We start from the raw sequence: 25,245 nt of genomic DNA on the forward strand, positions 1-25,245 counted from the left end.
AATATATCTTCTATTGTTTTCATCAATGGCCATTGTTTTGATTTTGCAACAATATTATGTTAAAAACAAGCACATCTCTTATCGTTGTTGTCCTTTTTATCGTCAACCTTCTCCACTTTGTTCCAGTACAAACCACATTTGAAAAAAATGTCATAGTGGGCTCAATATTGAACTGCAGAGAATTGTTGCTTAGGTTCCATCAGAGGAGATGTGTGGTCACTGGGATACTCAGATGCTGGGACAGGTTTCCTGGAATGTGTAGTTAATTTGTAGTGTGCAGGATCCAGAATTAAATATGCAAGTTTTAAAATTTCAGAAATAGTGATGATATTTTTGGAAGCTCAAATGCTTAAAAAATAGTCTGATAAGAATATATTATCTCTTAAGTTGGCTGAATAAAATCAGCAGAATTTTAATAACACATTAAAAAAATAAACATTTGTCTGTAATTTGAATATCAAATACTTAGAATTACACATAAGTCATGCCACATTGGAGAATAATCTTGAGTTCTGCCTGTAATTCCTACCATTGTTCTTCTGACAAAGACTTTAGGGAGGGATCAGGACATTTATACTTCCTGGCATAGTAGGCATGACCTAAGAAAGCTGTAGATGGAGCCACTGGAAAAGTAAACTTAGACAATATTGATATTGTAAAATAAGTGAATAAACAAACAAACCTTGTTGAATAGTCTTCTTAAAGGTGTTTTACAGACCAAAGTGAAACAAAGCATAGTTCCTGTGCTTCTCAGTAGGTTAATATTAAATTAGCTGTATAGCAAAAGAAGGATGACAAGAATTAACCAAAATATTCCCCGATCTTTTAGGCATTTTAGACATGGAAATAGTCTAATGAAAAATGTTGTCAGTTGTCTGACAAAGCTAACACTGAAGTTTATTTACTTTGGTATAAATAAAAGGATGTGGAATTAGAAACTGTCCTGGATTTGGGTCACTGATAGGTCAGATCTCTAGTGCTTCTTTATGGCATCAGAAATATCCACACTTAAATTTTCAGTGTTTAAGATGAAGTTTTCTTAATTCTGTGATTCAGCGTGAGTGATTTCTTCTCTTTCCTGACGGCATAACTTGTGTGTATGTGTATGAAAGAGTGACTCATTTTTGTCCCACAAAAGCTTTTATCTCTAATACGTTAGTTTTGATCCTCAGATGTTTTGTGAGGGACAGACACAGTCAGAAATCAACAAAAGGACTTAAATCATCTGGGAGTGAATGATTTGTCATTTTATTTCATAAGATTTTAATATCGTTTTAATGGAATTCTGTTGGGTTTTCTTTTCCTGTTTTTTTTTTTTTCTTAAACAGGTTTTGTTAGATAAATTATGGTCTATGCAGCATATCTGTTTAGCTGCTGACTTTCTAGTGTGAGGAGAGCAATTTTTAGAAATAGAGTTTGTCAGCTGAGTTGCTTTAGTAGGATGCATGATTTTTCTCTCAACTGAAACTCAAACTTAATAATTATGTAATCATCAAGAGGCAGTGCATCAAGGGTGTTGACTGTGTTGTGTATGTACTTAGGTGGCGGTTACGTGAATAACTGAAACAGTATATTTCTAGTCATTTCATAAAGCTAATACTTGAAATTAGTGTTCTTTTCAATAAGCTAGGTGATAATAATATTGGTTCTTTGTGAACTCTCAGGGTTTTAATTGTGACAGAGGTAGGTAAGATGGTTCTTTACTTAATACGGAAGGATAGGGTGAAGGCCGGAACCACAGTTCAGTTACATCATCTTAATGCGTCATTTGTTTCGTCTTTGCCAGTTGGCTTTAGTTTCACTTCGAAAAAGACTTCCTCGTTAGTCTTTTGGTTTTAAATGATCTTAAATTAATTTTGAAAATGGATAGAATCAGTTTCCTTATTTTCTTCTTGTAACATTTTATTTTGACTCTTTTAGCATCATAATAATGCGATGTGTGAATGGTAATGAGTAGTAGAAGAAACGGGATTCAGAAAGTTTCTTCTAGCCAGGGTGTCGTTGTATACCAGAAGATATGAGAGAAGCCTGTGAATCCATTTTTCTGTGATTTGTCATGGTTTTAAAAGGTATTTTGTGTCTCATCTCTTGATGCTAATCAAATGTTTACAGATTGTAAGCTAGCTTTTTAATTTTTACTCTAAATTTAACAGCTGTTTATTGATTACCTACCTACAGAAGGTGTCTCTTGGGACCTACTTTTTAATATTACATATAAGTCTAATGTACTTGGTTATCCACTTTCAGACTAGAAGCCTAATAATAAAAGCAAATTGAAAGTGAGGAAACAGACAACCACAAGAAAAAATGCTTATAGCAATGAGAATTGACAGCTGGCTTAGTATAGAGAGCAAAGAATGAGATGGAAAAATGGAGAGAAAGAACTAAAAAATCATGAACTTCTTTGTCGAGGTAGCTGGCATAGAAGCTACCAGCCTTCTAGAGGGGCATTCCTCAGTTATGATGCGTTACATTACTTGTCCCAATAATTATTCTGTGTTATCAGGAAAAGATTAAATTGATTTCCATATATTATGTTTTAAATGGCAGGTAAGTTTATAATACTGTTCGGGAAATTTCCTTTCAGAATGACTGCAGTAAGAAATGTTTCTATACTTAAACGGAAGACCCTTAACTACTTGGAAATTTGACTGTTCAGAAGCACTTACCCTAGCAGTTTATAATTACGGATATATTCCAAACATCAGTCATAATATGATTATCACTCCCGTTATTGTCAACTACCAGTCACTCTCTAATAAAATCCTGACTTCTTTCTTTTCTTCCCTTGACAACTCATTCAGGAGGCTTAGCTTCCTGAGGGAAGGTGATCAGTATTTCAAAGGAATGTTTAAAACAGAAGAAGCTGTGACGTGATTAAAACATACATTCTGATTTGGGAGAGTTGTTCTGTGAGGGAAAGAAAGACCAATGATGCAGAAGGGGAAGAAGTCTGAGTGCCGTCTGTAAGCGCCCTGCAGGGGGCATCGTAACCGGAGCGGATGAAGTGGGATGGGGCCCAGCGCAGGGACCGCGGGGCTGTTCCCGCAGAGGGACAGGTGCCCCCCAGTGCAGCAGGGGGGAAGGAGAAGCTGGTGTTTGCCAGGGGTCTGTGGGTCCACTGGTGGGAAGATGAGGAAGTTCTTGTCTGACTTCGAGTTTGTCTTTGGGGTCATCTACCGAGAGGGAAAGGGAGAGTGAGAGGAAGATTGACGGAGCATCTGGGGCTCCATGGTGATCATCTGAAATAGCCACTGTGCAAAATGGGAGGTTCTCAGATTTGTGTTGAAGAGCCATTTCCACTTTGGAGTTTATAGTGGAACCAGTTGTAGAATTTAGTGTCTTTTCTGTAACATGGCAACCAGGGCTCAGGCCTAGAGCAGGAAGGTGGTTGATCACATTCGGATGAGACCAGACTAAAATAATACTATTGGATTGGGTCATTAGAGATAATGGACCAGAGCAGAAAAGGAGTGGCTTTATTTTATTACTAGTTTTCAACCACCATATTATGCAGGTGACATTTGAAATATCTGAATTTCGTATAATGTTGTATACCTGTTTTTGCACAGTGGTTAATGATAGTTAAAAAATAATATTATTCTTGGAATATTCTTGAAAAAATGTACAAGCAGAGCCTCTGAACAAAAGCATCTTGTTGCTGCTATTTATAGAAGGTTAAATCTGTATCAGTCACTTTTCAGTCAGGGAAACAGAACTAATGAAAGAGACACAGGCTTCTTACAGGGGTTTGAACTTGTGCAGTTGTGGGAGCTAGGTAAGCAGTCCACTCAGGCTCTCGTGTTTGTGTCTCTGATCCCAGAGTCAGGCACTTGGGAAGGAAAAAGGAATGTAAAGAGACTGAGACCAAAGAACAAGCTGGAACCCACAAGCATGAGCCGGGGCTCTCACGGGTGGGCAGGAAACACACATCCGTTCTTGTTGCCTCTGACCTTGGTAGTATGGATACCCTGGACTAGGCCAGGAGCTGTGTACACACGTCTGGCCCAGAGCTTGGAGCAGCTGAAGGGAAGCGGGGCCGTGGGGGAGTAGGTGCAGGGAGAGAGCGCATCATAGTGTGGACGTTGATTTAGAACACGTACCGCGTCCTGGAGGGCGCTGCCCTAGCCCCCTCAGGGCCGGCTAGCCACTATTTCTCGTCGAACCCTGCACAGGCCAGTTTACTGTTCTGGTCAGCTGCTGCCTGGGGATGGTGGGAACGTGGTGAATTAAATCGGGATGGGCCATTGCTTGATGATCATCACTGCATACTGAGTGCAGTGGGCATGGACCCATTGGCACAGTGTAGTTGCTGTGAAGTTAGTTTCTTGGTCAGAGGAATGTGTGTAATACCATGATGACATGAATCCAGAGATAGCTAGTTTTGGCAGAAGTATCGCATGTAAATCCATCCATATCCAGAGTAAGTGTCTCTTCCAGTAAGAGCAGGGTCCTTCCCCTTCCATGATGGAAGCAGACCAGTGTGCCTAGCCTGCCACCAGGCAGCTGATGCCATATCGGGGGCACAGTGTGATCTTTCTTGTTGGCGGATTGGGTCTTCAGCAGTGGCTATGGCCAGATCAGCTCTGATAAGTGGAAAGTCACGTTGCTGAGCCCACACCTAACTTCCATCCCAGCCTGGCCACCCCATTCATAACCTCATTTGGACAAAGGTAGGAGTGGCTAGTGACATAAATTTTTTCACAAAGGCTGCAAATGGCTTAGCCCTCTTTATCAGTTTGGAGAGATCTGTGCACATATTTCTTCCTCAGACCTTGCTGCTCATTCTCTGATTGTGTTGTGTCGGAATTCCCTGTTGTGTCCGAATTCTCTGTGTGTCCGAATTCCCTGACCATCCAACCAAACTATTAGCCCCAGTTCACAGATCCGATCTGTGGCTCTGCCCATCCCTCCTTCCGGACCACACGTACAGAGACGCAGAGTTCTTACTGAGTGGACTCCCTTCCGTCACTGTCGCCCCTGCTCTCAGGGCTGTCCTGGTGTGGAGCTGCCATACTGCAGCTGTCCACTGTTGCGGGTGCCTGTATCTTGTGCAGAACTGTATGTTTACTTTTAAAATGTTAATTTATAACCTATATTTAGGGGCACCCGGGTGCCTCAGTCAGTTAAGCGTGCCAACTTCGGCTCAGGTCACCATCTCATGGCTCATGGGTTTGAGCGCCGTGTCGGGTTCTGTCCTGACAGCTTGGAGCCTGGAGCTGCTTCGGATTCTATGTCTCCCTCTTTCTCTGCTCCTGTCCTGTTCACACTACCTTTCTCTCTCAAAAATAAATAAACATTAAAACAATTATAACCTATATTTAAATTTTTATTTATTTGTTTTTTTGAAATCTGGTATCTGATCAGTGTCTGTACGTGGCATTTGGTTATTATGTCTCCACAGAGTTAGACTTCCCAACATGACCCTCTCACATCTGACACCAGCTCCACATTCAGGGATCCCCAGGGCTACCCTTCGGTTTGATATTTCACTGCGAGAAGTCACGGAATTCACTAAAATTGTTACACCGGCTGTTAAGGTTTACTCCAGCGAAAGAATATGGCTGTAAAGTCGGTCAAGGGAAGAGGCGCATGGAGCTGCGTCTAGGGGGTTCCAAGCACGAAGCTTCCATTTGTCCCCTCCCAGGGAGTTGTGGACACTGCGAACTTCTCCCACCAATGATGTGTCAAATATGCACAGAGCATTATCAGCTAGGGAAGCGTACCCAAGCATTAGCGTGCAGGGCTCTTACTGGGTTTGGTCTTGTAGACACGGTTTATTGCTTGTGAGGATGACCTTAGTTTCCAGCCACTCCTGAGGTAGAGTTGAGGGTGTGTGGCCCAAGGCCCCCACCATAAATTGCATCGTTAGCATAGACTGTCTGGTGTGACCCAAGGCCCCCAGGTAAACAGAGCCGCTCTTACCAGGAGGGACATTCCAGGAGTTTAAAGATTACCTTCCAGGGGCAGGGGGCAAAGGCCAGACCTCTCTTTGGGTAAAGTGAATTTTTTATTTAAAAGCTTTGTTGAGATATGATTCATATACCATATAATTCACCCATTTAAACTGTACAATTCAGTGGTTTTTAGCATATTTACAGACATGTGTATAACCATCACCACTGTCAGTTTTAGAACATTTTTATCACCTCAAGAAGGAACCCTGTAACTTTTGGCTTCCATCACCTGACCCTTTCGACCCCCCTTCCGTCCCTACCCGCAGTGGGCCACAGATCTGTTTTCTGTCTCTGTAGATTTCCCTTCTCTGCGTATTTCATGTTGATAGTGATTTTGTGACTGTCTTCTTTCACTTGGCATGATGTTTCTACGGTTCACTTTGTAGCAGGTGTCGGTACTTAATTTCTTTTTTGTAGCTTAAAAATACTCTGTCATATAGACTTTACACATGTTGATCTCTTTATCAGTTGATGGACATTCAGATTGTGTCCATCTTTTGGCTGTTATGAATAATGCTGCTGTAGAGATTCATGTCCCAGATTCATTCCACCTGGAAGTGGAATTACTGGGCTGTATGGTATTTATTAGTCTATTATTTAATTGTTTGAAGAACTACCAGAATGTTTTCCAAAGGAACGATACCATTTCACACTCCCACCAACCCTGCATGAGGGTTCTAGTTTCTCCACATCCTTGACAACACTTGATACCATCTCTTAAAAATTTTTTTCTGAATGTTTGTTTATTTAGAGAGAGAAAGACAGAGTACTGGTAGGGGAGGGGCAGAGAGGGGGACACAGAATCTGAAGGCTCTGAGCTGTCAGCGAAGAGCCCGACATGGGGCCCGAACTCATGAATCGTCAGATCATGACCTGAGCCGAAGTTGGACACTTAACCAACTGAGCCACCCAGGCGCCCCTCTGATTCTGATTCTAGCCATCCTAGTGAGCCTGAAGTGGTAACTTTATTGTTGGTTTGCTTTGCATTTCCCTGTGCTAATTGGCCATTTGTGAAGCTTCCTTGGAGAAATGTCAGAACCTTTGCCTAGCTTTAAATCAGGTTGCTTGTTTTTTTGTTTTGTTTGCTGCTGTTGTTGTTTTTAATTTTTTTAATGTTTTTATTTATTTCTGAGAGAGAGATAGAGACAGCATGAGCAGGGGAGGGTCAGAGAGAGAGAGGGAGACACAGAATCTGAAGCAGCTCCAGGCTCTGAGCTGTCAGCACAGAGCCCGACGCGGGGCTCGAACCCACGAACCTGAGCTGAAGTCGGACGCTTAACCGACTGAGCCACCCAGGCACTCCTATTTTTTTTATTGTTGTTGAGTTCTAGGAATTCTTTATATATTTTGGATATATGACTTGCCACGTCTTCCTCCCCTTCTGGGGCTGCCTCTCACTCTGTTGACAGTGTCCTTGGTACACAGAAGGTTTTCAGTTTGAGGAAGTCCAGGTTATCTGTTTTTTCTTTGTTGCCTGTAAACAATCTTTACCAAATTTAATGTTAGGAAGCTTTTTCTCTATGATTTCTTCTGAGAGGTTTAAAATTTTAATTCTTAAGTTTAGGTCTAACACCTCTTTTCAGTTTATTTTTATATATGGTGTAAATTAAAGGTCCAACTTTTCCTTCCTGTCTTCTTCCTCTCGCTCGTGCTCACTTGTTCTTTCTCTCTTTTTCTTTCTTTCTTCCTTTCTTTCTTCCTTCCTTCCTTCCTTTCTTTCTTTCTTTCTTTCTTTCTTTCTTTCTTTCTTTCTTTCTTTCTTTCTTTCTTTCTTTCTTTCTTTCTTTCTTTCTTTCTTTCTTTTCTTTCCTTCCCTCCCTCCCTCCCTCTTTTCCTTCCTTCCTTCCTTCCTTTCCCAGTACATTTGTTTCAGAGAGTGTCGTTTCCCTATTCAGTGGTCTTGGCACCCTTGTTGCAAATGTTCTGTTGGTACGTTTGTGTGTCTTTATGATACTATTACACTGTTTTTGTTATTGTAGCTTTGCAGTAAGTTTTAAAATCAGGAAGTGTGAAACTTCCACCTTTGTTCAATTTCAAGATTATTTTGTCTATAGTCCCTTGAGAACCATCCCATATGAATTTTAAGATAGATTTTTCTGTTCCTGCAAAAAAACATTATTGGGATTTTGGTAAGCGTTGTGTTGAATCTGTAAATCACTTGGGTGATCTTTCCTCTTTTATTTTATGTTTTTTAATGTTATAACTATTTTACCACATTTTTCTCATTTATTTGGAAAAGAGATTCTCAGAGTTTTAAAATTTTTTTTTTTTTAATATTTTTATTTATTTCTAGGAGAGAGAGAGAGACAGCATGAGCAGGGGAGGGTCAGAGAGAGAGGGAGTCACAGACTGAAACAGGCTCCAGGCTCTGAGCTGGCAGTCAGCACAGAGCCCGACGCGGGGCTCGAACCCACGAACCGCGAGATCATGACCTAAGCGAAAGTCGGATACTTAACCGACTAAGCCACCCAGGCGCCCCCAGAGTTTTAAAATTTATGATGTGTGAACTTGAACTCGAATCGTCCCATCCACTTTCCTTAGGACTTTATCTAAATGACAAAGAGTTTTATTTTCATACCTTCTTTTCGTTCTTCACCTCCTTTCCTCCAGCAAGGTTTTTGCTTTTCCCCTTTTAGACTCAATTCTCCACTCCGTGTTAACATTGTGTCCATTAAAAAAATTTTTTTTGTTGTCAAATATAGGAAGATGGTGGGTTGAAGGTCACAGGAGATGTGTACATGATTAATAAGTTAAAAACATTTTGGATCCAACCCCAAAGAGAAGATAATGGGAAAAATTAAAATAATTAGAGGGTGTAGGAGGAAAGGATTGTAGTTGTGTTGAAGTATCAGTTTTGTATTGTGTTGAGAAATTATGCAGATTTAACAGACAAGACTGTACTCTATTTAATTCAAAAGTATGAATAAATCAGAGAAGTTTGGCAACGTCCATGGAACATATAGAAGCACTATCTTCTATATACTAAAGATTTAATTTGAATTAAATATATTCTCTGATCAGTCATGAACTAGTTTCTAATAACAGTGTTTTTATTTTTTATTTATTTACTATATATTTTTTTATTTCTGAGAGAGAGAGAGACAGCATGAACAGGGGAGGGTCAGAGAGAGAGGAAGACACAGAATCTGAAACAGGCTCCAGGCTCTGAGCTGTCAGCACAGAGCCCGACGCGGGGCCCGAACCCACGAACCGAGGTATGACCTGAGCTGAAGTCGGACACTTAACGGACCGAGCCACCCAGGCGCCCCTAATATCAGTGTTTTTATAACAGTGTATCGTGTGAAGGGACAGTTGCATGTGGAGGTATATATTCTGCTCCATTAATATACTTTAGGAAAGATTGATGCCTATTAGCTGTCTGTTTTCTCTCTGACAAATACCTTAACTCAGGTGGGCATATTCATTCTAGATAACATTTAAGGTTTCTTCTAATTCTCTTTTCCGCTTCATAGACTATATTTGAAATACACTCTTTCTGTCTTTTAAAGGTGGATTTCTTAAGTGAGAGAGGCTTCCTGAATGTCATATACTCTTAAATTTTACAGTCAGATATGTCTGCATTGGATTCTTGATTCTGTTTCTTAATAGCTGTGTGATTTTGATTATTTAGTGTCTCTTAAGCTGCGTTTTTTGTGTTTTTTTTTTTTATGTTTGTTTATTTTTGAGAGAGAGTGCTCGAACAGGGGAGTGGCAGAGAAAGAGGGGACAGAGGATCCAAAGCAGGCTCTGGGCTGACAGCAGCAAGCCCACTATGGGGCTCAAACTCATGAGCCATGAGACCATGACCTGAGCCGAAGCCGGATGCTCAACTGACTGAGCCACCCAGGCATCCCAAGCCTTTTATTGTAATCTAACAAGTGACAATGACAATTCCTATGTTGTGGGGATATCTGGATGAGAGTATTTATGGTTTGTTAGTACCTAGCACATGGTCGGTCACTATTACAAAAATAATTAGTGACTAGTTTTGATATTTTAATTTATTAAAAAAAATTTTTTGTAATGTTTTATTTTTATTTTTGAGAGAGCAAGACAGTGTGAGCAGGGGAGGGTCAGAGAGAGAGGGAGACACCGAATCCGAAACAGGCTCCCAGCTCTGAGCTGTCAGCACAGAGCCCGACGTGGGGCTGGAACCCACAAACCGTGAGGTCATGATCTGAGCCGAAGTCAGATGCCCAACTGACTGAGCCACCCAGGTGACCTAGTTCTGATATTTTTAAATGTTACATGTTACGGTTGAGATAAAGGTCTGAAGTTAAAATCATACTTTGTAAGTCAGGACAGTTCACATAGATAGACAAACGTGAAACAATATTCGTGGATTAATAATGGAGAAAAAGTAGAAGATAAAAAATAAATTTAAATAAACAATAAATTTCTAGTATAGAAAAGGAAACTAACGTGCTCACATACCTTATTACCAATAATTAGTACTCGGTTTCTGATTTTTACCTAGTTTTTGATTTTTACCTAGTTCTATCAATAATGACATCTTAGAAAAATTCTTCTGTTTACATTCTGTTCTGTTTTCTATTCTTTTTTTAAATTTCTTAAGGCAGATGTTGACATCATTGATTTTCATGAGGACTTGTCTCTTTTTTATCTTCTTCTATAGGTGTTTGATGCTGTAATTGTCTCTTTATGTACTACTTTAGCAACATCCCACAAAGTCTCATTTTTTTAAATTGCAGCTCAAAATACTTTCTGATTTCCCTCCCTCCCTCCCTTCCTTTCTTCCTTCTTTCCTTTAATACATGTGTTATTCACAACTGGGCTATTTCATTTCCAAATAATGTGGCAATTTTCCAAATGTGTCTGCTGGGATTTCTAATGTAATTCCATTGTGTTCAGTGCATATACTTTATGTTACCTGAATCCTTTTAAATTTATTAGGACTTGTGCTGTAACCAAGAAAGCCCCCTATCTTCGTAAATGTTCTCTGTGCACTTGAGAAGAATCTTTATTTTGCTGATGTTGGATAGAATTTCTGTCATTGTCAGTTAGGTCAGAGTTTTGGGGAGTTTGTTCAAGTCTTGTGGGCCTCTCGGTTTTCTCCTTGTTCCACCAGTTACTGGGAGAGCAGGATTTAAATCTCTGACTACAGTTGTGGACGCAGAGTTTTCTGTATTTCTGTCAAGTTTTTCCTTCATGTATTTTGAAACTCTATAATTAGGTGCATAAATCTTTCTGTTGTCATGACCTCCTGATGGTATGACCCTTTTATCATTGTGAAATGATCTTTATGTCCTTCATTTCTTTGCCTTGAATTCTACTTTCTATAAATACAGCCATTCTAGCTTTCTTCAAGTCTTTTTCAGTGTCCAGTAAGATCCAGGCATCTTGCTACTGCTTTGTATTTGATGATGAAAAAGAAAAAGTACTTTTGGTACTCAGTAGACTAAATAGAACTTTGAACTCAGTCTAATGAGAGAAAAACAGAAGTTAGTGAGCAGTTATGATACATTGTGGTCATGAAACTGATAGGAGTAAAGTACTGGAGGGTCTTGGGAGATCCAGGAAAGCTCTTCTGTGGAGGTGACAGCTAAATCCACGCCTCAGGTGGAAAAATGAGTCGAGAATGGCCAAATTGAGGGCAGAAATTGGTCAGAGACCAGTATGTACAAAGCTTGAAGGTATCACTACATTTGGACTGAAAATAGGAAGACCAGAGCATAAAGTTCAAGTAGGGATGTGATCGGATGTGACTGGAAAGGTCATCAGTGCCAGATTCTGAAGAAAATTGTGATATAATGGTGGTCCACATTGTGAGTCCTTACTGTATGTCAGGGATGTGTTGAGAGGACTCAGCAAGATAACCCTGTTTGGTAGACAGTATTGTTATAACTTGTGAAATGAAGAAATAAAGCATGTGGGGAGCACAGAGAGATTAAGTAACTTGCCCAGGGCTCTATAGACAGGAGACCACTTCGCCACAATCATTTATCTGTGTCTGTGACTGAGCAGGCAAACCAGAGTTTGAACTTGATCCTGTTCACAATGTGGAGTGCTCTCAGGATTTTAAGCAGGGACATAAATAAAATAAGTAAATAAAATTTGTGTTTTAAAAGCATCACCCTGGCTACAGTTTATGTTGGGGGAGGTGGGGAGAAGCCACCTGGAGATACAGTTGACAAATGTTTACGTTCTCTATGGAGCGTATGCTAATTTTAAAATGAAGGTAGTTCTTCACCTCTCTGTGGTTCAGTTTCCTGATTAGGTAAGTGAAAACGATGATGGTCTCATTCTCACAGGAGCATAAAACAATCAAATTGTGTAAAATTGTACATGGTAAATACTCAGTCAGCTTCAGCTGTGATGATGATGATTGATTGACTTGAAAATCATGCTTAAATTTTTAATCATGTTTTTCTTCTTTTTTTAAAGTTAAAAGTTTTACCTTGGAACTTACAGCTATGACTGCGGCGGCTACAGTACAGTAAAATGTTAATCACCCTTTTCTCCCCACTACTGTTATTTTGGTTTTTCAGTTTATGGGAAGAACAGATGGAGACTATTATACCCTAGATGACATGTTTGTCTCCAAAGCGGCTGAGAGAGGACGTTTCGGTGAAGAGGAAGAGAACCAGAGGAAGAAAGCCATTGCCGAACATCAGAGTCTTGCTGCCCAAATGGAAAAATGTCTGTATTGTTTTGACAGCTCTCAGTTTCCCAAGCACCTTATTATTGCAATAGGTGTTAAGGTAAGAAATACCACACTGATGGCCCTAAGGAAGTGATGCAGCGATGTGTCCAGATTTGCCTCTTTCTTCAGACTCTCACAGGATTCTAACATGTCTGCCTTCTTTTGCTCTGTTGCAAACCGTTTTCTGTTCTGACTTCCTGTGATTCTTCTCTAGAGCAGTATGAATATTTAGGTGACTTGAAGCTCACATTTTGTATGATTCTCCTCTTTAGAGGAGCAGCACTGACCTAAACTTGGGGGTCGGACCACCTGGACCCACGTTCTGGCTCTGACGTTGACCGGCCGTAGGACCTTATTTTCATGGTTGGCACTTGATTCTTAGTGTTCCTATCACTTGAGAAATACTCCGTCGAAAGCAATTGCTGTTTCTTCCCTTACTTTCTCATAGAACCTATTTGTTTCTTCAGAGAATATCTCATGGTTTGAACATTATTACCTCATTTTACTTGTGTACTGAATCCCTCTTCTAACAGTCTGTAAGTCCCGAGAGCACCTGGCTAACGCTTACTCATCACTGAGCAGCACACATGAATCCTGTTGTTGACCCAACATACATCCCATTGTATATACAAGAGTGTATGGTCGTAGTCACTGTTTTTTAAATATTAATGATTGCTTAACCATTGATAACTGTCACTTATTTCAATAAACATTTGGTAAGTTAATTCTTATATTAATTAATTATGTGTACCTGCTATACACCAGACCATAATTAGTTCCTGGAGAAAGGTAGACTCAGATGTACTTGCAGAGCTTGTATTCTGGTAAAATGGGGCAGAAAATGAAGTAATAATTGTCCTGATTGAAGAAAGTGTTGTCAGAAAGCAAATAGAGCAGAGGAATGGGACAAAATGATGGGAGACTATATTTGAGAAGGTGGTTTAGAAGGCCCCTGTAAGGAGGTATTTTAGGGAAGGTATGAAAGATGGAAGGAACAAGCAACATTAGGATGTGAATGACTGATGTTTCAGGAAGGGGCATCGGTGGGTGAAGAGTGGGCGAAGAGCTGGTCCATGGACGGGAGTGTGGCCAGGGCAGAGGGAGTGAGGAAAGGAGAGGAGAGGAATGAATGAGTGCATGGCTAGTTCAGGAACTGATAGTTCAGGGACTGCGCATATACATGTTTATTTACTAATTTGTTTCTTGTGTANTCCATTCTGACTCTAGCCTTTAGTATCTTTAGGTTGTTAAGACAGTCAACTTATCAGTTCATATTAGGGTTTCTTTAACTTTATTTCTTTACCTTTCTTCTTTTTTCCCTTCCAAACTATCAAAAAGGTGAATGTAAAAATTCCATTTAAAATTTACTCAATTAAAAAAAAACCCACCATAACCTATTACTTATATTCATTTTTCTGAATTCTTGTCCAGACCTTTATAAACATTTACATTTTTGTAATTACGACATTGTAAGTATTTTATTCCTCTTCAGTCTGATCCCTACCTTTTAAAGGTGTAAGAACAAATTAAACAAAGTAACACTTAAATGTTTCCTGCTGTGCTTAGAAGTTGGCAGTGTTTTCAGTGGGGTTTTCCATTTTCCCCAGTGCACTGGAGGCAGGCGGGGTCCCGCGGACACAGACCTTCCGTTTGCCTCCTGCCTTGCAGGCTGCTTCCCCGACGAGGCACTTCTCAGTTCACTGATGAAAGCACACTGCCGGCCAGTGAACAGATGCTTTCTGGTTCTTTCCTTCCACCCTTATTAGTTGTCACGCGTGTCTTTCCCTGTTCTTGTCGGTGGCCCTCTTCTGCTGTGAGGTAATCCACACCTTCCTACTAGCCTTTCCTAATGACGTTACATTCTTCTCTTTGCCTTTCACTTCCTGAGAGTTGGCTGGTCTATTTCTTCCCTCTGGGACTCAGTCTTTTCAATATGATTTAATTTAAAAAACTGTTGGAGTCTCTTCTTTTCCATCTATGCTTTATATATGCTGTCTTTGCTCTGAAAACTGCCATCTACCTTCAGCCATTTGGCTGTGACTATGTTAATAGAGAAATATTTGAAATATTGGCTAGAAGGAATCTCATCCATCATGTGATAACCTATCCCACCCATCGTCACTAAGTGGAAATAATAAATCACATTGCAGAGCTTGAATTTCTAATATTTAAAGTGAATGTCACAAATCCAAATGTATTGGTGAAGCTGTATTAGTTCTCATTAGGATCACAGAGTTAAATAACTTCTGATCATCAGCTCCTGCTTTCTGCCTCCTTTTTTTTAAAAAAAAAAAACGTTACCTGTCTCCCTCGTCTTAACACTGTGCTTTACTCTTTTTTTTTTAATAGCCTTTTTTTTTTTACAATAGTTTTAGATTTACAGAAAAATCAAGAAGACAGTACTGTGTTCCATATATAGTGTATCCGCTTTCTTCTCTTACTAACACCTGACATTAGTAAGCAAATTTACAAGTTGTAAATTTCTTATACTTAATGAATCAGTAGTGATGTTATTTTTAATTTTGAATATGGTTATGATTTTACTACAAATTTAGGTAAATTTCTATATCCATTCCTACTTTGTCCTCTCTCAGCAGAGTTTTAAAATTTTGCATTATTTTGTTAAATAATATTGTCTGCCATACAAAATATTTCTAGCTAAAACCTAACCAAAAATAGCAGAAAGTAAGAGTAATCCCCTTTGCAGAGTATTATTTATGTTCCTCATGAACACTGTTTGCTCACTATAATATACACGAATTGATTTTTTTAAAGACAGTTAGTGTATAGTGGAAAAACAGCACCAGTTTGTAGGTAACACGTGTATTTAAATAGATAGAACTGAAGCAGAGCAGTAAGACCATATGGAGAACATTTCTTTCTCTCTTGGTTGGGTTAATTCGCTTTACTTATCCAGTAAAGGAAGGAAAACCCGAGTAATAGGTACCAGTTAGACCTCTTTCTCATTACCAGGCCATCTTTCTTTTCATTCCTGCCCACGGTTGTGCTGTTTCAAGGGCTTTGGAACATACAACTCTCTCAGAACAAGGGTAAAGTGTGCCATTCATTTTGCCCTCGGGTACGCTCAATCTCTGAAATACAGAGAACAGTTAAAATGGAGACTTGTGCTGTAAATTTCCAGTTTATTAAAACCTTTCTTCATGGCTTTTAAAAGTATTTTTAAAATATCAGATATCTTTAAAAACATTAAAATAAAAGATATTGCTTATAAACAAGTATGCTTTATTAAATGTTAGCTTTGTGTCCCTGAGAATCAATACAGTAGCATTTCACTTTGCAACTGTTTTCCCCATAGGCTTATTTGTGTTTACCCAACGTCCGATCTCTGACTGAGGGACACTGCCTGATAGTCCCCTTGCAGCACCACAGAGCCGCCACATTACTGGATGAAGACATCTGGGAGGAAATTCAGGTCGGCACGGTGATCTCATCCTTGTAATGCGCATGAGCAGGTTTACAAACTAGTGCCGATAAATTCCAGTGGGTTTTCTTATACCTTTGTCCAGTGATTTTACTTTCTGCACTTACACATTTGTATACATTTCCCCGGTTGTGTTCACCTGTGGATCATGTCTTCACCAGTCACTACGTTTTTAGTTTATTTCCCTTATGTACTCCCTGTTTTGAAAGGTTTTTTAAAAACTTTTTTATTGAGATATAATTGATGTGTATAACATTACTAGTTTCAGGTGTACAGATGAAAGCTGTTTTGTACTAAACAAACTGTGACAAAGTAATAAGTATTTTTACTTAAAAAAAAAAACTCAATGTAAGATTTCTAATTTCTGCTTCTGTGGANGCTAATAAATTACAGCCAAAAGGAAGGAGATTTTCAGATAATAAAAAAATAAATTTTGGAAGTCAGAGGTTCATATTCTGCAGATGCCGTATCTTCCTGTAACAGAATTGGCCTCTGCTGCTGTGATTTTGTGATTGGCCTTTATTTTTATACTTTTTCTTTTATTACTTGGCCCAGCTTTTGGATTCAGGATTTTCCTTCCCTTCCCTTCCCTTCTCTTTCCCTTTCCCCTTCTTCCTCCCCGTCCTCCCTTCCTCCTCCCCCTCCTCCCCTCTCTTCCCCCTCCCCCCCTTCCTTTCCTTCCTTCCTTCCTTCTTTTTGTGGCTGATTCTGCAAGAAACTGAGAGGCACAACCTGGGTGAAATTGCTGCTGAATTATTTCAAGACCTCATAATGAACTAAAAGAAGAAAAGAAAGAAAACTCTCATTTTTCTAATCCTTGACAGTTGAATAGGGGTTGCGGGGACCCCTAGTTAGAAAATGTGAAAATTGTTAAGACTTCAGAAGAGACTCTACCGGTCTTCGCATCGTGCTGATAAAGATGCCAGAAGAGGAGATATTTTGACTCCATGTTATGAAATTCAGTCTTGTACTCATTGTAATCTTTCCGTTTATGCTGTGAAAGTAAAGGGCAGCGTGTTGTCATGCATATGTGGGGTCAGGTGTGGCTAAGAATGTGGACACATACCCTTGATGTAGGGAAAGAATTTTTCTAGCAGCGGATGCCAGCGCAGTGAATAATCCAAGGTGGAAGGATGCAGATTTGGTTTTCGGAATTATTTTGAGACTTTTCTGAAATGTCTCTTTAACAATTTATACATGCAAAACTGATTTAACTTAGAGCAAAATACAGTGCCAAAAAGATTTTAAGTAATACAAGAATCTAGTCTGTGTTTTATATTTCTGTAAGAAATTAAGCGACTTGATGGAAAACATTGAGGTGGATAAAGAAAAAATGTATTCATTCAGTAGATATTGAGTACATGAATGTCGATAATCCTGGTGTCCTGAGAAATGCAGAGATAAAATCATTAATTCTGCCCAAAGGTGTGGTGTATTGTCCTACAGGTTACTTTACAGTTCAGTGGATTTGGGAGCTGCATGCAGTATGGAAAATTGAATGAGGGAGGAAAGCCAAATTATTTTAAACAGAGAATAGCATTTTGGGTTGTGTGATAAAAGAATTAGTTGTTGCAAGTTGTAAATTAGTATAAGCCAATGAGCAAATAAAGTATATGAATTCTAGCTTATTTAAAGAAATGTCACTTTTGAGTTTTTGTTTGTATCTTCAGATATGTACAGAAGTTCAAGTTGGGGCACCTGGCTGGCTCAGTCAGAAGAGCATGCGGCTCTTGATCTTGGGGTTTGAGTTTGAGCCCCATGTTGGTGTAGAGATTACTTAAAATAAAAAAATCCTAAAAAATTGTTTCAAATTAATCACGCCCTGGTAAATATCCTTATGGTTACTCCCCCTTTCTAGAGAATATTTAACAAAGATTATTTGACTTAGGAAAAAATATTGTTTGCAAATGCAGGAGCCACTTTCTCTAAGTGGTTTTTATCCCCATCCTCTGCAACATTTAAATGTAATTTTAGATCTTATATTTAATAGAAAGTGCAAAACCAAGTTTTGGTACAGCATATGGGAATAATCACAGATTTTGAATGAATAAGAGCCAGATGTTTTAGTTTCATTAAATATATAGTGAAACTTGGTCCCCTTTAAAGTTATTCTTGCCAGTTTGACAGTTAGGTTTGAGCTTATGTTATAGTCAGACACCCTGGGTCCTTTTTTTGAATATCCGAAATTAGCGGTGTGGTGGTGGGGTCATCACCTACAGGGGGCTTTGCTGCTGAGTGCTGTGATGGGGCCAGTTTCCTGGGAAACCTCCAGGATTTCCCCGTAGGTCTTTTTCTGCGGGCGATCAGACTCTCCAGAGGAAGCTCTGTCTCTCACCTGGTGCGTCTCAGATGGTTTGCTCCTGTGCTGGCAGCTGCGTTGGGGAAGAGGGCTGGGGTCGCAGAATATATACACTATGTAACATATCCTGTAACAACCTCCCCCAGGCCCCCACCCCCGTTTTCAGACTGTGTACTCTCAACAGTGTCTGGTTTTGCCAGCCCAGCAGCCGTACTGTTTATCTTTTCTGGAGAACAATCCAGTAACATTCTGCTGGGGTTGAGGGTGTCAGCGTGTTAAGTGCTTTTTTCAAAGGACTTTTCTTTTTTTTTTTTTGTTTTTTAATGGTTTTTTTATTTCTGAGAGAGAAACAGTGTGAGCAGGGGAGGGTCAGAAAAAGAGGGAGACACAGAATCCAAAGCAGCGTACAGGCTCTGAGCTGTCAGCACAGAGCCCAGTGCGGGGCTCAAACACATGCACTGTGACATCATGACCTGAGCTGAAGTCAGATGCTTAACCAACTGAGCCACCCAGGTGCCCATTAAACTTGTATTTTTATTTATTATTTTTTTAAATGTTTTTTATTTATTTCTGAGAGAGAGAGAGCATGAGCAGGGGAGGGTCAGAGAGAGAGGGAGACACAGACTCTGAAACCAGTTCCAGACTCTGAGTGAACTGTCAGCACAGAGCCCGACGCAGGGCTCCAACCCACGAACCGTGAGATCATGACCTAAGCGAAAGTCGGACGCTTAACCGACTAAGCCACCCGGGCGCCCCAAAACTCGTATTTTTAAATTACAGTTTTTTTATGCAGAGAGAAGTACTTCAGTGCGTGTGTGTATCCTCCTCGTGTGATGCTTTTGTGTATTATAATAGTGAACTGTCCTTGCATCACTACTAATTTAGTACCTCTGAGTTTGCATCTGTGATTCACGATGTCTGGAGTCTGTCTTCCGCATAGTATCTCGATCAAGCATCAAAACAGTTAAACCAGAGGGCTGTGGACAAACCAAAATAGGGAAATTTGCGACATAGCATTACACTGTGGCTGCTGCTGCTGCTTTTTATCCACTTTCTCCCTTCTTCAAAGAAGCCAAGTTTTCAAATATGTGGTTCTACTGCAACAATGGTCTTCCTTTTTCTAGCCTATAACATTATCTTACCACTGCGCTAGGTCATGAAATAAATAACAATTAATTGAAAATATCTGTAATAAAGAAAAATTCACAAACAGTAACAGTTAACAAAATAGAGACAGTCTAAAAAGCTGTTATAAAACCAGATTTGTATATTTTTCCCATTTAGTTTTATTTTTTAATTGTTTTGGTGCATGTGAGACGAGGCCTGTGGAGGTAACTGGGGACAAACAGCAGAGTGGGGGGAGGGGGAGCGGATGAACTGTTGTCCCTTCCTGACTCATGAGCCATATCTGTCTTACCACCGACGTCTGTGAATCGTCTGTCAAGCTGTGTTCGCTGCTGTTGCAAACAAAACCTAACCCAGCGTGCTTGAGACAGCAAAGGCCGATTTCCTGTGGCCCCGTCCAGTGTGGGTCGGGCGGTTCCCGAGGCAGACCGCCCCCAGACATTGAGTTGGGTATCCAGGCTCCTCCTATCCTCAGGCTCGCCCGTGGCCGGGTCCTCTTTCCACACCGTGGATGGAAGAAACTCAATACAAGAAGGCACACTGCCCCTTCCCTGTTTCAAGTGACACATGATTCATTCATCACAAGTGACACATACCATTTCTAGATACATCCCATTGCCCAGAATTAAATATGTCCCGACCTGTGTCCCAGAGGCGCTGGGACATCTAGTCTTGTTTGCCCAGGAAGAGGAAGCAAACAGTTTCGTGAACACGGCTTTTCTTGGGAAGGTTTGTTGTCTACAGAAATCACACTGGGGCCATGGTAACTGTAAAATATGAATGATCAATTTTACCATGTAGACACCTATACCAGTATTCTATATTTTACTATTTTTTTATCATAATTTAACCTCAGTTATGTGTGACCTGACTCCACTAGTTTGATTTTATAAAATATAGTACCAAATTCAGAGGATTTTTAAAAAGGGGAAACAATCCCTTTATAATCATCTCTAATGCCTGAGCTACAAGTCACCTTATCATGAGCTTATAGGTGGACCGTCCGCAGCCCCTTAGGCTATTAGCCAAGACTTTTACTACAAATGGAGCCTCTAAAGGACACTTTGCTGAACTTCTCTACAGCTGTGATCACAAATGGAAAGCAAATCCCGTGTCTGTTGCTTACTAGGTATCTGTACTTTACCTCAAGTTACAATTATTTCATTCCCTTTTTTTCCTACTTGCTCTTATTTTTGAAAAGAGCACAGAACGGAAACGTGACAAGTGATCACTGTTAAGTGATCGTTGGAGGAGACCTGGCAGAGTCCCAGGACCCCCACCCCCCAGGCAGCAGTAGTGAGTAGCTTCTCCTCTTTTCGGGTGTCAGTAGAGGCCGAGTGGGGAAGTCGAACAGGTGTGTGCACATGGCAGTAACTAACTAGAAGGTGTCTGAGCCACAGCCTGGCTGAATCCCCAGGGGGTCAGGCTGAGCCAACCAGGAACCTCAAAAGGTGATGTGAGTCCATCCAGAGGACATGCTTGAAATGGTAGGATTAAGGAAGTGGAGAACACAGTGGCGGTTTTGCCGAGGTGATGAGAGGGGGTGTGGCTGGGAGGGCCCCTTACTACGTTGGAACTGCACTGTGTCTTCACCGTGCGTCCACATTAATATCCCGGTGTGATGCTGTGCTGTGGTTTTTGTAAGATGCTACCGTCGGGGGAGGCTGGGGTAGAGGTATATGGGATCTCTCTGTATTTTCTACATGTGATCTGTAGTCCTAATTGAATAACTTAATTAAAATATTTCAAAGTTATAAATCAGCTGACAAACCTAAATTTAAAAAACGTTTCATAAATAAACTTTAAAAGGTGGAGGGGGGCACCTGGGTGGCTCAGTCAGTTAAGTGTCCAAATCTTGGTTTCGGCTCACACACATCATGATGTCACGGTTCATGAGACCGAGCCCCGTGTTGGGCTCTGCATTAACAACGAGGAGCTTGTTTGGGATTCTCTTCCTACCTGTCTACTGTCCGTGTGCTCTCCCTCTCAAAAATAAACACACTTCATAAAACAAATCTTTCTTCCTCCTACTTAGACAAATAAATACACTGACACTTTATAAAGATATACTGAGTATATGACACTCTACAAGACCAAGTTTGAATTTAGAATTCTTAGACACCTCGGTGGTGTGGGGAGGGTCGGCTTCTGGCTCCAGCCTTCAGCCTGGTCCCCTTTCTTCTAAGCCCTGGCTTCATCCTTACCACGAGGGATGCCCGGTGCATACCTGTGAGCACCTTGGTGGCATGTCTGCGCTCCAGGCCTCAGGATGTGAAATAATTATGTAAATAAGTAGAAAAAAACACTCTTACTGTTCCATACAGTTGGTAGGACATGATTCTATGTGAAAGTAGGGTATGCTTGAGTATACAAGGTCCGAGTTCGGGGATAGCATACAGTGGGAGCCAGCACGTGAAGTCACTGTGAGCCTGGGGAGGTACTTGGAAGTACCTCCGTACCCACCTTCCAGGAGTACCTTGTGTGGCTTGTGGATGTTTTCCTCTGATTTTACTGTCCGTTCTGCATATGTTCTCTCTTCCTTATTGTAGTTTATTGGAACATTCTTAATATATGCGCACAATTGTGCAGAGTAAGTTTCAGTTTAAAAAGAAAAGTCACTCAAATATGTGAAATGATATAGTAGATTTAGAAAGTAAAGTCACGGTAAGACGACAGTTTGGGATCTAAATATTGTTTATTTTTTATCTTAAACGGATTTAATGTACCTTTTACTGTTTTCATATTTTGTCCGTGAATGTTTTAGTTACCTTACCATTTTGCTTTCTTCAGATGTTTAGGAAATCATTGGTAAAGATGTTTGAAGGAAAAGGCTTGGACTGCATCTTTTTAGAAACTAACATGAGCATGAAGAAGCAGTACCACATGGTTTACGAGTGCATTCCTCTCCCGAAGGAAGTGGGCGACATGGCCCCCATCTACTTTAAGGTATTTCTGGAGAGTTTGGTCTGCATCCTTGTTCGCAACAATTCTATTTTATGACTACAGTTATCTTTTTTCTTGTAGTTTTTTCTTCCTATATACAAATATCAAACGTTATATAAAGAAATGCAGTAAAGCACAAAGAAATAATGCTGTGTAAATTTCTGTAGAGAGAAATTTGGGATTTTGACCTTTAAAAAGCATGCTAGGAGAGGGAAAGGGGGGTGATGGGCATGGAGGAGGGCACTTGTGGGATGAGCACTAGGTGTTATATGGAAACCAACTTGACAATAAACTATATAAGGAAAAAAAATTAAAAAAAATAAAAAGTGTGCTTATTTGTAAGTACGAATATACTGTCGAATGGCAGTTTATTATTTCTATTTGAACTTTCCATTTCTCAAATGAAAAATCAGAGTTTTACCGTGAAGTAATTTCAAGTCAAAATTATAGTCGTAATTCTGGAAAACTTACTGAAATTCATGAGAGCTGTAGAGAGTTACATACAGATAGTCCACATTATAATTGCTGAGACAAGTTACTGTTCTTTTAGTATGTAATACCTCAACATGCTCTTTTTAAGAGGAAACTGATATCTAACCTTGACATACATTTTTGGACACAATTACTAGAGTTTTTGATCAGTTAAATGTTGTTATAATATTCAGGCAGCTTTTATAAAATAGCATGGTTTTGAGGCTGACCTGAATGCAGTATAATTTATAGGCTAGTATAAATCCAGGTGTAGAACCATAGATGAAATAGTAACATGAACAATGGAAAATGAAGGCAGTGTTTTGTGAAGTGATGCAGGGAGACTTTTCAATGCAACATTTAGATGATACAGGATGGGAACATTCATTTGCAGACTCAACATCCCAGTTCAAGGGATGGTGAGACCTGTTGAGGTTAATAAAGTGGTGAAAATCTAATTTCTCTCTAGAAATTTCTAAAAACAATTTGATTATTTGATTTTAAGAATTATACTAGTAAAGTGGGAGAATGAGCCGGATAATCTTGCTAGTTGTGTGTGAAGCAAAATCACTTGGTGAAGAGATGATTCTTCTTCTTCTTCTTCCTTCTTCCTTCTCCCTTCTTCCTTATTCCTTCTTTCTTCTTCCTTTCTTTCCTTTCTTGTATTTCCTCAGTAGAGTCTTAGGTGAGTGTGACCATGGGCATTGAGGTAACAGGACATGTAAGCGGCCACTGTTGATCATGTTGGGTGGCAGAAATGTCATCACTTAGAATGGTGTGTCACTTTTCTACCCTAAACCTATTCTTTGATTTGCCTTCAGTTTTATACTGAGTGTGCTCCATTATAGAGTCAACACCAGTGCCTCCTATTCCTTTTAAATATATCTGATACTTTTAAACTATGCTTATTTGAATGCTAATTTTTTGTTTAAAATTTGCTTCATTAATAATGATAACTGTACAGAAATGAGAGTACTTGATACTCATCATCCTGGCTTTCCTATTAAATATTTTTCTACCATAAATACTAGTCCTGTTTCTTAGTTGCAGAAGTCTTACAAAGCCATATCTATGTATTTTTTCCCTGCATTTTTACTTCTTTGTTATAGGGCCAGATAGTTCAAGTGCTTGATTGCCAGAAAGCTTATAAACTACTCTTTTGAGAAAGGGCAGTAAAACTAAACAAATTTATTTGAGGAGATTTCTTTGAATGAGATAAGGAAGTTGTGAACTTTTATGTTTACAGACTTATGTTCAACATTACATTGGTTAGGCTTATTAAGGATAATATTGTGATATAAAGTTGGGGTGAAGTTAGTACAAGAATTAAGAATGAATAAAATAATATTATCTTGCCTAAAGGTAGGACTTTAAAAAAAATTAAGAAGGTCAAATTTTAAAAAACATAATAAAGCCTTAACCCATTTCAAATAATGAGCTACCATGTAAGATGTGTCTGTGATTAATTCACTCTGTTACTTTATTTTTTACAATGTCTCTTTGTGTTTGCTTATAAACTATTTTTTCATTAATAAATGGCTGTTTCTTAGAAAGCCATAATGGAATCTGATGAAGAATGGTCTATGAACAAGAAATTGATCGATCTCTCTTCGAAAGATATCAGAAAGTCTGTAAGTATCTTTATTTTTGGCCCCTGATATAAGAAATGATCCCCAGTGTTTAAGGTCTTCATTAATTCTCACATCTTACTTGAGAAAGAGACCATTTGGCTGAGTGACCAAAGGTGAAGTAAGTAATTCTATGAATAAGAAATTATTTTCATTCTACTTGGTCTAGCAAATGCTTCTTTGTTCAGAAGCTGATGTGAGTGTTTGCTCCTGACCTTCTGGCCCTGTGCCATTGTGGCGCCTGTAATTGGCTATGACCACATCAGAGTCGGCTGTAGGAGCTCTTGTGATGGGCTTCTCATCCTCTGTGGAAGTGCGCAGAGGGGCCTTCTTGTTACTCAAGTTATAATGAGAGAAACATTTTTCTGGAGGCTCTATTTGATTTTGGAGCTCTTTTTTTTTTTTTTGTCCTTATACAAAGATGACCTGTTATGCTCCTTGAAAACAGTGGCTAAGTGAGATTATGGGCTCATTTATCTTTAGGGAAGCTTCCTAACCGTGCCTCACCCCTTAGCCGATCTGCAGGTCAGCTCTTAGACACGTTAACACACAAGTTGAGCACTTTCGCAGGGACCGCTCTCTTTTCTAGAAATCTAAACTAAATGGAATAGAGATAGAAAAGAACTGTGGATTCCTTTTTGTTCTTCTCTTCAAAACACACTTTACTGTACAGTTGTTCACTGGGTGAGAGCTGTTTACCAGGCACTCTCCTCCAT

The 25,245-nt window shown here is 39.7% G+C and overlaps 1 protein-coding gene across 1 annotated transcript in view; it reads left to right on the forward strand.

The window, feature by feature from the left end:
- CWF19L2 (CWF19 like cell cycle control factor 2) overlaps window positions 1-25,245 on the forward strand; it is a 126,372-nt gene that overhangs the window by 93,005 nt on the left and 8,122 nt on the right. Inside the window, exons 13-16 of the mRNA XM_077777443.1 lie at window positions 12,467-12,679; window positions 15,938-16,054; window positions 22,278-22,433; window positions 24,452-24,532. Coding sequence (XP_077633569.1) covers window positions 12,467-12,679; window positions 15,938-16,054; window positions 22,278-22,433; window positions 24,452-24,532 — 567 coding nt within the window. The remainder of the gene's footprint in view (window positions 1-12,466; window positions 12,680-15,937; window positions 16,055-22,277; window positions 22,434-24,451; window positions 24,533-25,245) is intronic.

This window comes from Crocuta crocuta, unplaced genomic scaffold, assembly GCF_008692635.1.
Source record: "Crocuta crocuta isolate KB4526 unplaced genomic scaffold, BGI_CrCroc_1.0 scaffold278, whole genome shotgun sequence".
Taxonomy (NCBI): domain Eukaryota; kingdom Metazoa; phylum Chordata; class Mammalia; order Carnivora; family Hyaenidae; genus Crocuta; species Crocuta crocuta.